The 18,700-nt window shown below is 42.5% G+C and overlaps 1 protein-coding gene across 2 annotated transcripts; it reads right to left on the reverse strand.

Annotated features, from left to right (window-relative positions):
- Nucleotides 1-1,391: 1,391 nt before the first annotated feature.
- Nucleotides 1,392-17,697, reverse strand: STX11 (syntaxin 11). 2 transcript variants are annotated; one of them, XM_075748483.1, is made up of 3 exons: nucleotides 17,571-17,697; nucleotides 7,663-7,867; nucleotides 1,392-4,644 (listed from the first exon to the last, which is right to left on the reverse strand). In XM_075748483.1, exon 3 carries the CDS (start codon nucleotides 4,637-4,639, stop codon nucleotides 3,773-3,775), a length of 867 nt encoding a protein of 288 aa, XP_075604598.1. In that variant the 5' UTR covers nucleotides 4,640-4,644; nucleotides 7,663-7,867; nucleotides 17,571-17,697; the 3' UTR covers nucleotides 1,392-3,772. The 2 variants fall into 2 exon arrangements, with proteins under 2 accessions (XP_075604598.1, XP_075604597.1); XM_075748482.1 differs by lacking the exon at nucleotides 17,571-17,697 and adding an exon at nucleotides 7,980-12,978.
- Nucleotides 17,698-18,700: the final 1,003 nt, after the last annotated feature.

The raw sequence follows: 18,700 nt of genomic DNA on the forward strand, positions 1-18,700 counted from the left end.
AAATCTAAAGAATCCGTTTTGTTTTCAAGAAATCATAAAATACAACTCAGGCTGTGCATTCAAAATGGCCCAGTCGGCCTCCTTAGATTAGAAAAGCAGCAATTTAGCTTAGCTACTCAGTCCAGCCTCAGGTTTTCTCGTCTTAAAAAAAAAGGTATCTGGGTCTTAAACTAAGAGCTATACTTTCTAGAAGCTTTTCCCAAGACACGTGCCAGAGAGATGCCTGCTCAAGTGCATCCATAGTCTGGGTCCTTTGCATTGAGGTAGCAAGAGTTCGACTGCCACGTCTCTCAAACGAAATCCATGTTCCAAAAAAAAACCCCAAAAAACCAAAAACACGTAAGATGAAGTGGAGACTCATACACATATCCAGGATGTTCACCATTCTATTTCAAACATTATGTTTTGTAATAGTTGGGGATTTTTTCTCTTCTATATTTATGCAATGTTTCTTTACCTTTTAAGGAGCAAGGTGTGCCTGGTTAGCAATTCTCCTTTCTCCTTCTCAGAAAGGGCTGAGATGCATAGGGTAGGTTTGGGGGTTTTTGTTTGTGAAGCTTCTGCTGCTTTCAGTAAGAAACAAAACCAAAGTACCTAAAAGCTAAAGCAACCCCTCTCACATTTTAACTACTTCCCCCTCAAATCCAGCTATAGGGTTGGCCACATCAGGGAAAGGAAAAAAAAAAACCCAAAACAACCCATTGAATATGCTACACACATCTCCTTAGGAGTCCTGTTGACTTTCAGAATGAAGAGGCAGCTTTCCTTAGCAAGCATGAAGATGTCCATTCAGCGACTTCTGTTATTACTATGCTAACATACCATCAAGCTACTTTTATCATCTTCTTCCACTCATCCTGTGTGGCATGAGTCTTTGCAACAATAGTGTGATCAGTTTCTTTCAAAAGTCAGTTTAACTGTGACTAGGCAAGTTCATGGGCTGGCAAAATTAGAGTTCTTACACAACTCAAGGATATAAAAACCCCATAGTATTAAGCAATGAGCACATGTTTGCAAGGAAGAGGATGATTTCTTCAGTTACTGGAAGCAATTTTTTAAGTGCCTGTAATACACAATGCAACTTAAAAAGAGTTTTAAAGGGTCCCAAGCTGGTGTTTCAATGATTATGTTTCTTCCCTGCAGCAACAGCCTTAAGTCAAGAGACAAAGTCTCCAATTACCTTTTTCTTCATGTTTTCTCTCTCTTTCCCTGTGCCTCAAATCAGACTAAAGATTTGAATATAAGCTTTGCATTTCTACTCATCATCAAGCTCTCTCAAAACTGTAAGAGTAAATTTGTATTTTTTCTTGCAGTAGAGGATCATCTTAGGATGTATGAAATTCATTTTTCATGGTTTTTGTAGGAAAAATTATGAGAAGTCTATCTCAATATACAACACGTTTCATTTATTGTGGCAACAAATATTAGGAGGACTTTTGGTTTTAGGCATTGTTTAATCTCCTTTCACCAACTCAGAGTTTAGTCTGGCTGCTTTTAAACAAAACTTTGACAACGCAAGAAACTAATCAGAGCTGCTGATTCAATTTACAACACTCTGCTTGTTCAGTTTTTCTTATTAAATCTTTTATTCCATTTGTAGACATACATATGTGCAAAAAAGAAACCAAGAAAAAAACCCCAGTACACATTTTTATCAAAAGCATTAGTGAGTGCTCAGAATATGCAGATGAAATGAAATACATATTCAGTTCTTCATTGATTTATGCCTACATGCTGACCCTCAGAGGTTTAGGGTATTTCTCTACAGATGCACAGTTCCACTGCCTTGAATGGCAGTACCTACAGAATAAATGACTTTGTCTTCCTGAGTAGCACCAAAGCTACTGGTACTGGTGCCAGTTCAACACCCTCCTTTCTCCCACTTCGAGTGTGAACACTGGGTTGTTGGAGAGGTCCTCAGGCAAGCATAATACTGATATCATCAGGACATCACTGAATATCAAAATATCTTCTAGTTTAGAAGATCAGTGTTCCTCACTCTTCCATGTTATCACAGGTGCTTCAGCAAAAGAGACTTCCAGTTTCTGAGAGTTATCCATGTAGCTTCTGTGTAAAAAAGCCTGTCTGGCTAAGAAGTGCTTCCTACTAGGATATGAAAGCTTGGAAGTTGAATTTATTTTGCTGTTTTATTATATCAATATAAATAGTAAGAAATGTAAGGGGTTTTTTTCACATATAAAATTAGTGTGCAAAAGATCAGAAGGGAAACGTTTCATTGTGATTGGTGCAGGAAGATGGCTATGCACATCTCCTGAGGAAAACTCCCAAATGCAAAATATTTGAAATGTTTAAATATATTTATTAAAATAGGTACAAATAGGATCAGAGTTTTTTTAAAAAGTCACTGACTTCTGAAAAAATGTCCTGCATTAATTCAAAGGATAGCAATAGATCACGCTGTATCAGGGAGCCACCTAGAAATATTATAGTTGGAAAACCTCGAGAAGCAGGAGCTATAATCATTCCCCAGACCTTGTGAACACCTGCTTCACTGACAGTGCTCAGTGGTTTCCAGAGCTGCAAATTTTCTATTCCTTCTTCATATTCCAAACCTACTGTGGGCAGACTCCCCTTACACAAAAGGAAAGATTATTTTTAAGCTTGAAAAGAGCACTGAAATGACATTAAAATGTTGTTTTCTTTCTTCTTCAGGTGTACTGAAGAAATATGTCTATTTTCTTTCCCAGGTGGAGATTTCCTAATAATGGGAGAAAAGCCTTAGGTTTTGTACACCAGTAAAATGGAATGTTAAAAAAATTAATCCTTCATGTTATTTAAAATATATATCAAAAAATCCACATTAAATCAATGCTTATAAAAAAATAAAAGTCTATTAACAGGATAATCCTTCCACTAAAACTGCTTGTGTGTATGTGCCAGCACAGGAGACCCTAAAATGCTTTCTCTACCCTGCAACTGTTGTCTTCTGATGGGTGCTTCTGCAGAAGGGCACTGCGTGCACCTTTTCTGGCTGAAGTGTTAATTAGCAGAAAAATGTATTAGAAGCATTGAAATTATGGCTCAAGTTAAAAGTCAGTGAGATACCTCAGTGTTGCAGTGCTTCTAGCCACCTTGATGAAGTTGCAGGTACTCAAAATGGAGAAAAGCAATAACTTCCACACAAACAGAACAAAATATCATAATTTAAGGTGCAGTTACTTCTGTTAAGTTTCATGACAGATAGAAATCAAGTTGAAATAGAAACTAGATCTATGTCCTGCTCCTGCTAACAGGCTCAGTATTTTGTCAAATGAACAGAGCAAAAATCTGTCTGAATATTTGCATCAAGCAGGCTCCAAACTGGTTAAAATTGAAACCTCCTAATTCTGCAGTGTGTTGTGTCACACCATGCAGTAAGGCTGCACTGCCTGCAGACTCACTTTGACAAATAAGAATAAAGTTACTTCTTGAAATTTTTTGTTTTCCCTAGGCTGAGTTCTCAGCCCATCATTCATTCCTCTTTCTTGCCTATCTGAAACCAGTATCATTGCAGACATCTTCTTGCACTCTGTAGTTACAGCTACAGAGTACACTTCAATTAAAAATAAACCAAAAATAGTTTTATCAACATTTCTAGGAGTTCTCAAATAGAACAGCCTTCAGCACATTTAGGAAAAAGGCAATGAACAAAATCAACTGCAAAATAGCCCCCCTGTCTCTAGGGGTTGTCATTACAGAAAAATCACTGGAAAGAATGCCTCATCTGGAAGACATGTGAGTCGGTCTGTGATTGATAGCTTCAGTGGGATAGTCACCTTCTGCAACAGGATAAACAGCAGCAGAGGATTGTTCTGAGGGGGTGTTTTCTCCTGTATTCCAAAGCTTTTTTCACTTGCTCTTTAGCTTCTCCTACATAGTCCTCAACATTTTGCATATTTATCTCAATGACGTTGAAGGTGTCCGCCTGTTCCTCCACTAGTAGGGCCACCTGCAGAAAGAGTTCATGAACTTCCTTAATGCGACCTTCTAACTTCACCAGTTCTTTATGCCGTGTCTCTATCTCATTCAAGGCTGAGCGAGCCCCCTTAACATCTGACAAGAGATTCTCAGAGAAGACGTCCCACTTGCCTTGCTCAATCATCTCCTCAATCTGGTTGCCAGAAACATCTTTGCCCATGATCTCTAGCTGCCGCTGAATTCGAATCTTGCAGTTCTCCCGTTGGTTCATCTCTGTTGCATTGTATTCAAACATCGCTTCCTGAAAGGCATGCATGAGATCAACGTAGTGGTTCTTTGCTACCCTGGCAATGACAGACATAGCCCCATATTTTGTTATTGCATCTTCACTGAAATCTCTCAGTATCTGAAGTTTCCTGTGGATGCTTTCTCCGCGGGCCTTGATGTCTCTGGCAATACAGTTAGTATCTCGTTTGATGCTACTAAGACGGCGCATGGAAGTAAGGAAGCGGCTGTTTTGCTTTCTGAGCCGCTTGACATCCTCTTTTAGGCGGTCATTTTCTGTCCGGACATTCTGTATGTCTTTATGAAGAATTTCCAAGGCATAATCAGTCTCATAAAGGAGAACATCATGGGGTGAATTTTCATCATCCTCAGTATCAGAAAACTGTTGGTTGTGTACCCTGGCAAGTTCACGCAGCTCGTTTAGCCGGTCCTTCATCCTGCCTGTAAAACAGAGGAACAGGGGGAAAGAAGTTTAAAGTAAATAAAATATTGGTTTACAAGGGCTGCAGGTTCATAACTAATAACTACATATAGTCATAACTACATCCTAGATAACCCAAAATATCAAATTTTAAATTTTTTCCACAGTATTTTATACAGTGATGGATCTCAGATTCAAAACTCAGGTGCTAGAACACTCTTCTAGAAACTATAAAGCTTAGAAACTAAAAAAGTGCAAGAGAGAAGACAACGAATCCTGAAGACAAATCCAAAAGAATAATAAGACAATCCCCAAGCCCCCCAAAAAATACCAATCTTTCACTTGGAGAGAAAAACAAACTCTTGAGGAAATGAAAGGAAGCCTTCAGCTATCAGTATGTGTAGACATGTTAATAACTGAATGCTTCCCACCACTGCTCCCTAGAGAAATCTCCTCTAGATCTTGACCTTTCATTACATCAACTGCCCCAAATGTCACAAGTCCTCTGTCATTCTAAGCTTGCTTTTCCTGTAAGAAGAGCAGGAAGCCTCTCAGAAACAGAAATAGCATTTACCAATACAGTTCGGAAAGAACAGTTTCGAGAAATGGTGTGGAAAATATCAAGATAGAATAAAAAAGAAAAAACAGAAAGGCAAGTTTAGGTTCTTCAGATGCTAGCATTGGTCAGGCATTAAACAAAACTACACAGCAATAGCAGCATTTTGTAAATAAAGCCATCCATCCAACCCTTCTTTTTTGTATGATGGAAACATCCTACTGAAGGAATAAGGTAACACTGTTGTTACAGATCAGGATCTGTTTTCTATGTGTTTGCCTCAGACGTACTTAACTACAAATTTCATTAAAAAGCCACAGAATGAGTAATCTGTACAGACCAGTTACATGGTAACAAAACATAAGTCTCCTTTATGTATGTTGTTTACTTGAAACTCTAGATCTAAAGTCTTTGCAGAAAGTGAAATCTGAAAGCTTCAGCAAGAACCCTGCACTAAGTGTTACAGCAAGCAGGAAGCTGAAAATTTCCCATCACAAAAGCTGTACATCCCATGACCTCATTTAAATTAGTAACAAAAAGAACCAAGTTAAGACACCAAGCAGGACATTACCAGATCTCTGCGTCTGGAGGATTCATTTTTGGTTTTCCAGGAATTAAAGTATCTTCACAGCATTTACAAACATGCCACACACCGTGAATGACACACGCCTTCATAGGATCAGAAGTCCCAAGTTAAAAAAAAATCGCATGTGTACATACCCAGTATAATAGGCCTAGATCTAATGTGAATTAAAACTGCAAGGTTATGATCAGTTTCATGGGATTGTTATATGTGTTAAGGATGTTAGGCAGGAGATGGGAGAGATTCCATCACAGACACAGCCTCTTGGGTTTCTGTAGTTCATTGGGAGTATATACTGGTCTTGAGAAGTGTCCTGATTAGGATCACATTTACATTGAAGCAAAAAAGTGAATTTCAACTTAAACCAATTCTTTTACAAGCAATGTAAACCAAGAAAGTCCATTAATATCCTGAGAGAAGAGCTTTCATTCAGGAATCCACACATGCAAGATAATTGTTCGAATTTAAAACATAAGCCACATAGATTCAACTCAATCATATAGAGAAGGCTTTAGGAAATGAAAGGTTTTTTCACCTCAGCAATAATAAAAAATCAAGAAAAACCCCCATCTTAAAGGAAAAAAATAAAGTGTGGTGCAGCTTAAAAGTCGAGTTTACTTGGCTTTAAAACTGTATGGCGATGCACAGAGACAGTGAGAACATCTGCCCTTCCTTTCTGGAAGTAGTGGACCACTTTCTAGATGGCATGGTGGAAAGGGAACAAAGGCATCTAGAAATCTCGGGATTATTTAGATCTCTTCTAATCACTCACTGTTTCTGAGATGCTTTCCACCTGAAATGTAGATGTGGCTCTGAAAACCAGGCACATTGCTTCTCTGCATTCCTGACTCTTACTGGCTTCCCTAGAGTTGATGATCCCCACTCTGCGTCTGACCCTTGAACTGCTGTGTGTTGTCTTCAGCAGTTTATTCTTTTTGTGTTTAGCCACTACATTTGGAAACAGCAAGCAATGTTGATAATGACTTTAAAATGACAATCCACAGCAGCAAGGTGCCACTCATGTAAACTAAATCACGTGTGTGCGGGACTGTGTTGCCTTTGTGCTTACCATTCCCTGAACTTGAGAAAAACTAAATTTTGTCAGCCTTCCACAGAGAGCAGACTGACAACTGGCTCAACAATAATTACGTTTTATTTTTTGTGCTTGTCAAAGAAAACACAAACTGAGAACCACACTGACTACGAGTTCCTGCATAATAAACTCATAATTTTGTAGGAATAGGTCTATCCTTCCTTCCCCCTACCCTCAAAAGTGTAACTTGCAATTTATTTTTCTCACCTACAACTATTTTAAAGGTGTTGGATAAAATAAAAATTGGAAGAAATGGAGAAGCAAAGACATGGTAATTCACAACATGAAAATACTAATGCTGTAAAAGTTCATGTGCATACTAATTCTGCAGCATCTCTGTAAAAATATAATTTTTTTTTTAATACAACATGAAAGGTTAAACAGTCAAGCATTAAAAGAAGAGTAAGGAACTGTCAAGCATGGCCTCAGATTGCACCACGGTGTTGCCTACACACAGGAAGATCATGCAGTTAAACATTGGCCTATGTCCTATCACTTCCACCAAGTCTCTGCCTACAGTCTATATGTGCTGAATAGAAGTTGTACAACTTAAAATTTAATATTTATCATTCAGTTCATGGACAGATATCTCATTTACTATGCTACTACTGTTCATTTCCTCAGGGATTTCTCCTGTGAAATCCATGGAAAGCTCCATAAACTCGTAACAGTCTTTCGGGGGAGGGCAGGTCTAACAACCCCTGTCCACAGACACAGGTTTTAGCCCAGGGTGATTAAGGACCACACTCTCACTCTTGATGAGTTATGATGCCCACTTTAGGCACCTCAAGCACAGTTCCTTGTACCTGGTACATTCAGAAGTCAGCTCCTTCTGACTTGCGTCACTGCTGCAAGCCTCGGGCACGTTGCTGGGTAAGATTGCGAAGTAACAAGCCGGACGTCAGTGAATGGACACATGGATCGAGGCCACTTGTGAGAAGCTCGTCTCCAATGATATGTACAGCATCACCCACAATCTCTGTGATCCAGCAGATCCAGTAGAATCCAATTCTAAATGTGAACAGAGGGATCATATTACAATTGCACTGACAATCTTCAGCCTGGGGTTTCACAGTTTCTGAGTGCTTAGCTCTAAAAGCCTACATTATTTGAAACTACATACCAGAACTTACATTCAAGGTGGTCAACATTAGGATCTTGTAACTCGGCATTGAGGACCTGTACCTGTCAGGTAGTGGCTCCACAACGAAAGTGATCACACTTTTGCCCTAACAAATGGATGCCATTTCTTCAAGCGTAAGTTCAGAGTCCTGAAAAGTCAGGAACTTTTTGGCATCTTCTTTCCTTCTCCCTGAGTCCTGTCTTTTTCTCTCTGTTTCTAAAGCGCATCACCTAGCCTGCTTCCTACTTCATCTTCACACTTTTGTGATGCTCTTCCTTATCTACATACAGTGCCTGGGCAGGATGGAAAACAGGAAGCCAATTACTTTCTGCTTGGATTTCAGCATCATATTCGGCCACAGACAACACAAATTGCAGAGGATACATATTCAGCTTTATGCCAGAGCATGCTCAATTACTCTGTAGGTTAGCATTTGCAAGATTTGGCCAAAAAGGTCTGTGAGGTTCAAGAAAACGTTTAGATTTCAGCTTTCTTGAGCACCTTTTGCTCAAGGAACACAGCAAATTTATTTGGGGCATTTGCAAACTGCTGCTTTGAGAGACTCACAATTTGGCAAAGTTTTAGGAATTTTTCATACGGAAAACAGCAGGCTCAAATGCAATGCTACCATAGAGGTCTTTCCCCATTTCAAATGCCCATTTCAAAAAAAGGGGAGCCAGATCTTCCCAAGAGAGGACAATAACTGCCAAGCATTCTTTTGATAGTGTCAGGGACAGAACTGACACTAAAGAGCTGAAACAAATGAACAAACAAGCATAGGAGAGCAGGGAGAACAGCCATTTGAAAAATTTCAGCTTAACGGATCAGTATTTAGAAAAGTTGACCTCCTTTATCAGATGCTGTTGTTACTCAGGAAAGTTTGCATCTACTTACATGTTGATGGCATTGTTTGTAATTATAGCAGCAATAAATTAATACATTATTGTTAGGAATAGCCTCAGCACTCATTCTTTAAAACGAGCAGCAATCCGTCCCTTAATACAGGGCCTGGCACAACAAGTAGAAGTTGGGGTCCCTGGCTAGAAAGCAGCTCTGCAGAAAAGGACCTTGGGGTGCTGGTGGACATCACATTGAATATGAGTCAGCAATGCACCCTTGTGGCAAAGGAGGCCAACAGTGTCCTGGGCTGGAGTAGCAACAGTGCTCAGGCAAGTGATTCCTCCCATCTGAGCCTTGAGAGTCCACATCTGGAGTGCTGTGTTGGTGCTGGGGCTCCCCAGTGCAAGAGACATGGACACACTGGGGTGAGTCCAGGGGAGGCCACCAAGATGGCTGGAGGTGCTGGTAACCTGGTGGAGGTCACCTGACATATGAAGAGAGGCTGAGAGAGCTGGGAATGTTCAGCCTGGAAAACAAGAAGCTCAAGTGATCTTGCTATTGTCATCAACTGGGTAATGCAAGGGTAGACCCTTCATGGAGGTGTACAGTGACAGCACAAGAGGCAACAGACCCAAGTGGAAAGAAGGGAAAAGCCAACCAGATAGTAGAGGGGGAAAAAAGGGGAAAAAAACCCCATCTTTCAGAAGCACTGGAAAAGATGCCCAGAGAAGTTTTGGAATCTGCATCCTTGAAGATACTCAAAACTCAACTGGACATGGCCCTCAGCAACCTGTGTGTGTTTTGAGGGGGGCTGGATTGGACAACCTCCAGAGGTTCAGTCTAAATTATTCTAGTACTCAGCCTTAGGTCAAAAGTATGCTAATTTGAACATGAGTGCTAAATATATTCAAGTAGTTGCACAGGTTTATTTAAGATACATCTAACACATTCAAATATCAAGATACCATCTACTCTGGAGTAACAGCCCCAAGATTATAAATACCTTAATTCCAAGAGTGTGTGTTTTAATAGATTAGCTGTCAGATTGCTTTTCTTTTAAAATACTGTGTTATATTCAAACTGGAACACGTACTTCCATGTTTGTATTTTTGGGCTAGATAAATCTCTCCTTGTAAAAATCAAGTTCCTTCTGCAGTCCATCATGGTGTGTACACCCAAACACATGCTCACACACACAGGAAATACAGGCCAGGTAATGACTGCAGAGGTTACAACTCTGAAGCCAGATATCCACCAAGTACCGTCAGCTGAAGACACGTTCAGCACTCATCTCTTCATGTTAGCATGCTACTTCTTGGTATTAATCATCACAATGACTAGCTTTCCCGTGATGCGTAAGAAAGATGCAAGCTGTCCTGTTGCAGCAAGACTGTAGCCCCGCACAACTCTGCATGACATGGGATTTCAAACAGGGAAGGAAATCCACTCTGAAAATCAAAAACTGGGCATACACAACCCCCTCTTTCTGTTAGGCCCATATACATACAAATAGGAGTCCTGCATAACAGATTTCCACTGCTGTGCTAATGTTCTGCAGCCTCTTATCTATGTAGAAGTAACTTAAGGATGAAAAGTTATTTCTATAGCAACAAATGAGTTGCACACCTGTATTTATTTCAGCTTTAACATTTGTGTGTCCACATCACTGAGTTTGGGGACAAATGGTGAAATAAATCAGCAGTTTAAGCACAGCATCCATATTTCAGCACCAGCAGCTGGGAAGGAAGCCAGTGTACATTTTTTCTTTTTACAGCATTCATAAAGGACAGCTTCTAGTTAATACCAGCTTGTGGATTACCAAAAGTCTAGTCTTTTCAGCCTTGAGTAGGACTTTACAAGATGAAGCTTTTACTTCAGTTGAAGTGGCCTATTTGAGGAACAACAGGTATTTCAAACCAATTAAAACCAGTTAAAAATAATTTCTATCATCAGTTCTTCTCTCCCTCAAAAGGAAAAAGTCCTTTTTCTGCTCCATTACAAACCCACGTGGCTCATCCTGTCTCTGAATGACATGTGCTCTTGGTTGCATGACACACAACAGATGTGACCCAAGAAACAAGTGGTGAACAATTAGGAAATAGCCTGCTCATAGGCAGAATTACTTCATAGCCAAGTGTGCGTTAGCACATTCCACTAACTTGCCATGCTGCTTGTAGAGGATGCAGTATTGATGGAAATCCACTCAGATGGACTGGCTGAGTCAAACACATTCCATTACAAGGCAAATAGTGTGCTCCTGTTGCATAAAAATGCAAGTCATGTATAGTTAAAAGAAGTGTTAAATGCAGCTGAAGCCTTTCATTTAAGAGATGGAGTCTCAGATTTAATCATAATTTTCTAGTATCTTTCCAGTTTGGAAACAACTGTCTTAGACCAGATTTAATAATTTTGCCTGATATCTGTTGTCCAGTAATAGATTTGACAATATTCATTAACTTGGAAAACAGACTGTTGTTTACAAGAGGTTTTCCTCTTTCCAAAAGAGCTTCTAATTGTCTCCTAGCAGAGTAGTAGTCATCTTTTCAGACCAAATTCCCCACCTCCCCAGTCATGTCCATCACTGGTGAAACAGCCGGCTTGAATTTCTCAAATCATTCTTCTTTTTTTCTTGCTTCTCATCTCTAAGAGCTCAAGGAAACACCAAAAATCATCACTTAATGATTAGGACAGTTTGCTTTCTGGAGCTGTTTTAAGATCACATCTGTGTATTAACTCCAATATTAACAACTATGACAAAGATCAGCATTTCAAAATATTTTTGTGGCCTCACTGAAAGGAAGTTACCTTCTCTGGAGTTTCTTGGATTGGGCAATGTTTAAAAATAGACAAAATGTATTCAGGATTGAAAAGACATCAGTTAATACAGAACACCAGTTATGAAGCTACAGAAATCCAGCAAGAAGCTGCAAATGTATCTGAAGACTATTAGACACTATCCACTTCAAAGCCTGTGTACAGAGCACACCTCCTTTATACTTTCAGCCATCCTAGTGAGAAGTATATGCAGTTGCAAATGTCTCAGGGCAGGCATTCGATTTTTTTCCAAAAGCTTGCATGAAGTGTCAACTTCTCTGTTCGTACCAGAACAAGCCGATATATTCTGAGAAGCAGGGATGGCTCCATTCTTTGCAGGCTATTTCTGCAGTTGTCAGAACCTCCAAGTCTCCAGCGGTTCCTTTCCTACCATAAAGGCTAGGAAAGGCCTAGGTGGAAAAAATTAACATTCAAATAGTTTGTTGCCTTTAATGATGCAATAATTGTTTGAATACTGATAGCTTTGGAGGTTCTTCTTTGACTTATCCCAGTTTCTTTACCAATATTCAATCTCTTTAACGTAAAGTAACTCTCAATTTTTCCACAACAGCATAATATAAATTCAAGGATCTAAGGTGCATCTCCTGCTTCCCAGAGGTATTCAATAAGGTTAACCATCTTGGTGTTTTCCATAGACTGGTTATCAGGTTTTCCAGACATCAGTATCAGAACTAGGAGAAGCTGCTGGCATGCATTAAATATGTGTATTATGCGTTGTATTTTTCACATACTTATGATAAGACTGACAAAAAAAATGTGAAGTTTTAACTTGTTACTACACAGTAGGGAGTGCTAAGTGAACATTATTCTTGCACTGGAGAGGACAGCTTGTTATATATAGGTTGACTGCTACTGTTTACTGGGTTGTCTAAATTTTTACTGAAGAGCTGTGGATCACCACTGACAAATTCTCAATCCTGGATAGACGATAAAATGAATTCTTAGTATCTCCTCTTGACATTTTCTCACAAGTCACACTAATGAGCAATTGTAACTAGATTTGGGTTTGTTTGGCTGGGGAGGGGGGGGGGACGCTGTACCAGGGCCATAGGCAAAAGAAGTTTCTCCATCTTCACCACATGGCCCACCGAGAAGCATTAAGTCTTCACATGCATTGTTTGAACCCCCTCCCAAAATTGGGAACTCTCTCCAGCAGTCGTCATGCTTCTGTTTACAAATAGAAGTTAAGGACAGGAAAGGCTAATGCACACCCCAAGTTTAGCCACTTCCTTTTTCTAAGGATGCTAGAAACAGAATATATAGTTAGCAACTGCACATATTGAAAACCTGCTGAACCCTTGAAATCCTTGAGACCCGCGAGCTGATTCCAGTTGGTTTAATGTGCACAGCCCATTTTAACCCTTTAAAGTTAAATACGGGGTGGTTTATTGGTATTTGTTCATGTGGGCCAGTACATACGAGGCTCAGTTCTGGATCTTATTTCAAAATCTGTACAACTCTATTTAATGTGCACAGCTTGCTAAAAACAGAGCGCCATTCCAAAGAGTGGATGAACGTGCACGGGATTGTATTTTACCCAAGGGGGAGAAAACCAATCCCACCATCGCTCTCCATTCAGTGCTTTTCAGTGCGTGCAGCGCACTGTAAGCTAAGTACCGCAGCGTGCCTGTCCTTCCTGCCAGAGGCAACACGAAGGTCTGCAGGCAAAGCTGGCCTGGATGGAGACAAGGGGTGCCGTCGGCTGTATCTCCAGGGGCTTGGCAAATAGTTAAGACAGACCCATACCACTAACATAAACAGTGAGACAGCCACTCATTGCATTTCTTGGCAATTACTACACCTCAGCATCGTTATGAGTCACTGCGCAAGGAGATCAGACGACGCGCTCTCAGGCAGTGCTGTCGCTACAGTGCCGTGAGTATATACATTATCTAATTAATCACCTCGGCTTCTCTGAAACACATTGGCTCAGCAAAATAGCTATGTACATGCCACATTTATATGACTATTATTGCTACCACACAGTGGTATTTATAAGTGATTAAGACATTACGTTGGCATCCGAGTAGAAATACGAGGTTGCATGTGATCATCAGTCAGAAGCAACATGTTCTACAGACATTTGTAAATCAGCACAACAGCATTACTTTTTAAACTCCACATAAATTTAAAGCTTGTAATACAGTGTTACAATCTGCGATCAAGTACTCTTTACTTTAAAAAAATCCCTTTAAAGTTAAATACGGGGTGGTTTATTGGTATTTGTTCATGTGGGCCAGTACGTATGAGGCTCAGTTCTGGATCTTATTTCAAAATCTGTACAACTCTAACTGGACCAAAATAGTTTCAGTCAGAAAATAACCTCCCCAGCCACACATGCATACCCACAGCCTCAGCCCCAGGACACATCAGGTGCTGGCAGGCTTTATGGCAATTACTATACATTACTTAGGAGCCCATGGGTGTTTACAGGTCCATTCAAAGCACCACTGAATTTGAGACAAGATAGAGACTATATAGATGTCATTAGGGACACACTGGCCAGTGGTACTTAAAGAATCTGTTCCTTACTGGGCATATCCAAAGCTCAAGCAAGCTTTATTCTTGCTTTCAAAAATAAGTGATTTGTAGCTAACACTAATACGGCTCAGAGGAAAGGCATAGCAGGAAAGGCTGGAGCATTCAGTACTTTCTCAGCTTTTGTGAACGTGAGTTTGTTCAGAATCATCTTGGTGGTTAATGGGTAAACTGACATAGTAGATAAAGCAAAAGCTGCACGCATAAGCCTTCTGAAGTCAAGATATGTGACATCATTCTCTCTGTGATAAACTACAGAAATACGGTCTAGATGAGAAGTGCCAAACACTTTGTGTGATAGGCTAGATGAGATATCAAGATGCTCAACACAATCAGCAAAAGCTATCAAAAGAGATGGAGAAACTGAACTGCCTCGCTCCCCTCATGCAGAGCCCCCCCGCTCCCCAAAAGGGGGTTCCCTGGAGCCAGCACTGCGGCTCCCTGGGAATGATGTTCCTCACCAGAGATGGCTTGCGTGGGGTCCATGTCTTGGGGGGTCAGCCCAAAATGCAAGTGTAACCAGAAATGGCTTTTCTGCAAAACTGCATGAAAGTAGTAGCTCTACACTTGGTGCTGAGATGAGTTTATTGGATCAAATTAACATTGCCTCAGTAATTTCTGCACCGTGCTTTATCATCCCTGCACTACAGGGATGACTAAAAAGTCAAAGAAAATTGATGGGCCAGATAAAAGATAATGGAAAGTGTATCTGGTCCAGCACCTTCATACTTGACACAGCAGTTGTCTTCTCACCGTCAGAACAGGTCTTGAATATGCCAACATTATGAGGGGTCACACTCAGAGGTCACCTCTGTCACACTCAGAGGTTATCCATATTTTCCATTAGCAACTAGAACCAAACGAGAGCCTCTACAGTCTCCAGGTGACACTTAACTGGAAGGGAGTGGAAGCGAGCATTTGGTGGTGAAGGGGAGGAGAAATGATGACAATTTAAGAAATTCTTGGCAAGTAAAAGAAGTACTAACAAAAACAGAAGGAAATTCAATAGAGATGAGCCTGGTATGGTACACTTAGAAGAAATTATTCACACAAATAGAAAGTAGGGAACACCTAGTTTGGTAGCAGGAAAGCATTGGTGGGGTTATAGCAGATTGCAAGCTAAAAACCAAGTTCACAATGTAACGTAATTGTAAAATAAACCCATGTCTTATCTGAGAGATGGTATGGGAAGGGCTGGTTTTACTCTGCTTGGCATAGGTAAGGCCTCAGTTGAACAGTACATCATGCACCAGTTATCACACTAGCAAAGTCAGAGCATACTGGGCATTGTCTCCAAACGGTTTAGAAAATACAAACCTGGAGGAAGGGGAGTTGAAGGAATTATGTTCATTTCATGAAGAAGATTGGGGAGAAAGATATAGCACTCCAATGTATAAAAGGAGTTTATAAAAAGAGAAGTGATGAGTTTGTTCCCTGTGTTGACATGGGAACCACACAAAGTGATCCATTCGTTTCACACATGAGATCTGTTGAACTAGCTGTGACCAGCTGAAAACCAGACCATTTCTCTGCAGGAGCACTGTGGGACCCTCTTCTTTATTTAGAGAGAGGCTACAGAAACCTCTCTCAGGTCTGGCAACGGTGCACTGCTACAAAGCACCGAATGGATTAGGTAATGTCTTACAGTCTCCCCACGGCCCTGTGTTTGTTCAGAGCCCTCTCTCCCAGTCTCACTGTGCGTCCAGCACAGTGTACGCGCTCGCACAGGCCCACTGCCCATGCTGGGGAGCAATTTGGGTGACTCTTTTCACCCAGCAGATTCTCTTCCCCCTCTATTATTTCTCCACCAGCAGCAACTGCCATTTCTCCTTTTGGAGCAGATGTCAGACATGGACCTAACCTCACAGCACCCAAAATCTCCAAGCCTCTGATATAATATGCAGTTGTGTTCCATAGCATCGTGTTTATCTGCAGGGCCCAGAAGATACTGTTAACACATTATCCCCATTTTAATGTCTCAAGAGATCTTATGTACCGTGCTGAGTTTCTCCTCTTATGACAACAGAGGTTAACTGGCAGTTTTAGTCTCAGCCTAAACACCAGGTACATTTGCCAAATGACTTAACATGCAATTTCAGCTTCAGAGCAGTGGTCATACAAGGCAGTCAGTGAAAAAAAAATAAGGTGAGGAAAACATCATCAGAGGTGTTGGGCATCTAAACCATCCTTTCTTAAGGATGACCTTTGGTCTGTTTTGAATAAAAAAAAAAGTTACACTCATCTTGTAGTCTCACACTTCCATATAAAACTGTTTAAATAGCGAGTAACACCATTGGTAAGAAAGCAGCATCCTTCAAATTGTATTCTCATCTTAAGAAGTCATATATTGCCATTTTGACCCCTGACAACTTAAAAACCAGTTCCTAAAATACCATCTAAAGAACAGGAACAAGAAGTGTGAATGTCCAATTTAGGCCAGTGTTATTCTTCTAGTCATTTCCTTCCCTGGTATCACACAGTTACATGTGGTTATCTCAGACACACAGTAGTAATCCTTGGCAGGAAATGAAATGAGCATCAATTAATAGGAAGCAATCAAAGAACGCTAACTTTTGCACCCACTCGCAGATCTGGCCATGATGATGCCCAAGAAAGGAGTAAAAGCTATTATATTTTGCATATAAACCCAATTTTCTACAAAATCTTCTCTGGAACTATTCATAGCCACATGTGAGCATATTCATAACCACAGATGAGCAGTAGGAACGCAATGTTAATACTTGTTAAGCCAGACAAACAAGGCAGCTAGAAACGCAGACACCCGTTGGGACGGGACAAGAAGACTCATCTTTGAAAGCGCCTCTGGTTTTCCCTCACCCTGCGAAAACCCCGGCCACCCCCTCTGCCCCTTTTGAGGGACCAGAGGTGCCCGAAGGCAGCTTAGGCAAGTCCGGAGCCCCCATCTCCCGCCGTCCCTTCTGCCTCCAGGCTTCAAACTTCCCCTCTCGACTCAAACGGGGCAGTTTCGTTTACTCTTACGCAAAACCGAGGTGCAAAGCGCTCGAAACCCCCGCGGCTCCTCCTGCCCTGCCGGCTGGGCTGCCTGCCGAGCACCGGGCACGCACCGGGACTCCCCCCGACAGCAGCGAAGGGACGGACTGACCGCCACCGCCGGAGCCCAGCTCCCGGCCCGGCCCAGAGCTGCTCTCTGCCCCGAAGCACCTCCGGGCCGGGTCGGCGGCCGGGGACCCCGGCCGATGCTGAGCGGCGCTCGGAGATACGGCAGGGCTCCCGTCCCCGGAGCCGACGCCGACATGCCCGCGGTGCAGGAGCTCGGCCCGGCCCGGCCCCCGAGGAAAGCGCCGTTTTGTCGTCGTCGTCGTCGTCGTCCCCCCCCCCATCCCAGCAGGTACTCACCCCGGACAGCACAGGACAGGACAGCCCGGCCTGGCTCGGCTCGGCTCGGCTCGGCTCCCTCCGCTCGCGCTGCTCCCCGAGGTGCCGCTGCCGCCGCAGCGCCCGCGCCGTCCAGGCAAGCACTTGTCCCCGGCAGAGCGTCCCGCCCACGCCACTCGGCTCACTCGTCTATTGGCTGTGAGAGGGGGTGATTTGCATAGTGGAGCCCCGCCCCTGGCGGGCTGTCAATCACCACCGTCGGGGTGCGGATGGAGGGGCGGCTGCGCCATGACCCCTTCCTCCTCGTCCTCCTCCTCCTCCTCCTCCTCTTCCTCGTCCTCGTCGTCTTCCTCCTCCTCCGTCCCCTCGAGGCAGCGCTCAGCTCGCACCACTTTGGTAGCGGGGGAAAGTCCGCCCCGTGGGTGCTGGGAAGCGTGGGTGGCCGGAGGTTGCCCGTTTCTTTGCCGCCGTCGCCGTGGACGGCCCTGCCCTTTCTCGCCCTCGGCTCCCCGCCGGGAAGCGGGGGCTTTCCCACCCCCACCGCCCGGCCGGGAGGGGGGTGAGGGGCCGGTTTGAGGGGGCGGTGGGGCCCGGGACGGGCAGGGAGCTAAAACCGTACGGGCGGCTGAGGAAGGAGCCCCCGTGAGCGGCGCAGGGGCACGTCCCCCCCTCGTTCCCTCCCCGTTTGATGCCGCAACGTCTGTCCCGTCCTGCTGGCTTGAGACTTGCATGATGAAATTGGATGTCAAAAGGAGCTTCTGGGAACATAAATTAAATAAATTGCTGCTGCTGCTCGGTATGGGCAACAGGGGTGCTCTTTGCGCAGTGCTTCAGGGTAAGGGGCAAATTTAGCCCGTTTTTGGGTCGTGACTTCAACTCTGATAACTTTGACCATTGCTGGGAAAAAAACTCATCTTCCTCATCATTCTAACTTCAAAACAAAACTTTGGTCACACAATTGTTAATACACAGTAATAACACACATTAATAAGCCACACAAGTAGTTACAGAGGTTGTTTAAGTCTTTCTGTCATCAGAAGATTTTGCTTTTCTTGAACATCTTGACGATTTATTTGGGTGTGCTTTTTTTCTCCCTTTCACCACGAAAATTGGAGATAATTTGAATCTGGAAATTTTAAAACAATAGAAGT

Source organism: Balearica regulorum, chromosome 3 (assembly GCF_011004875.1).
Source record: "Balearica regulorum gibbericeps isolate bBalReg1 chromosome 3, bBalReg1.pri, whole genome shotgun sequence".
Lineage (NCBI taxonomy): Eukaryota > Metazoa > Chordata > Aves > Gruiformes > Gruidae > Balearica > Balearica regulorum.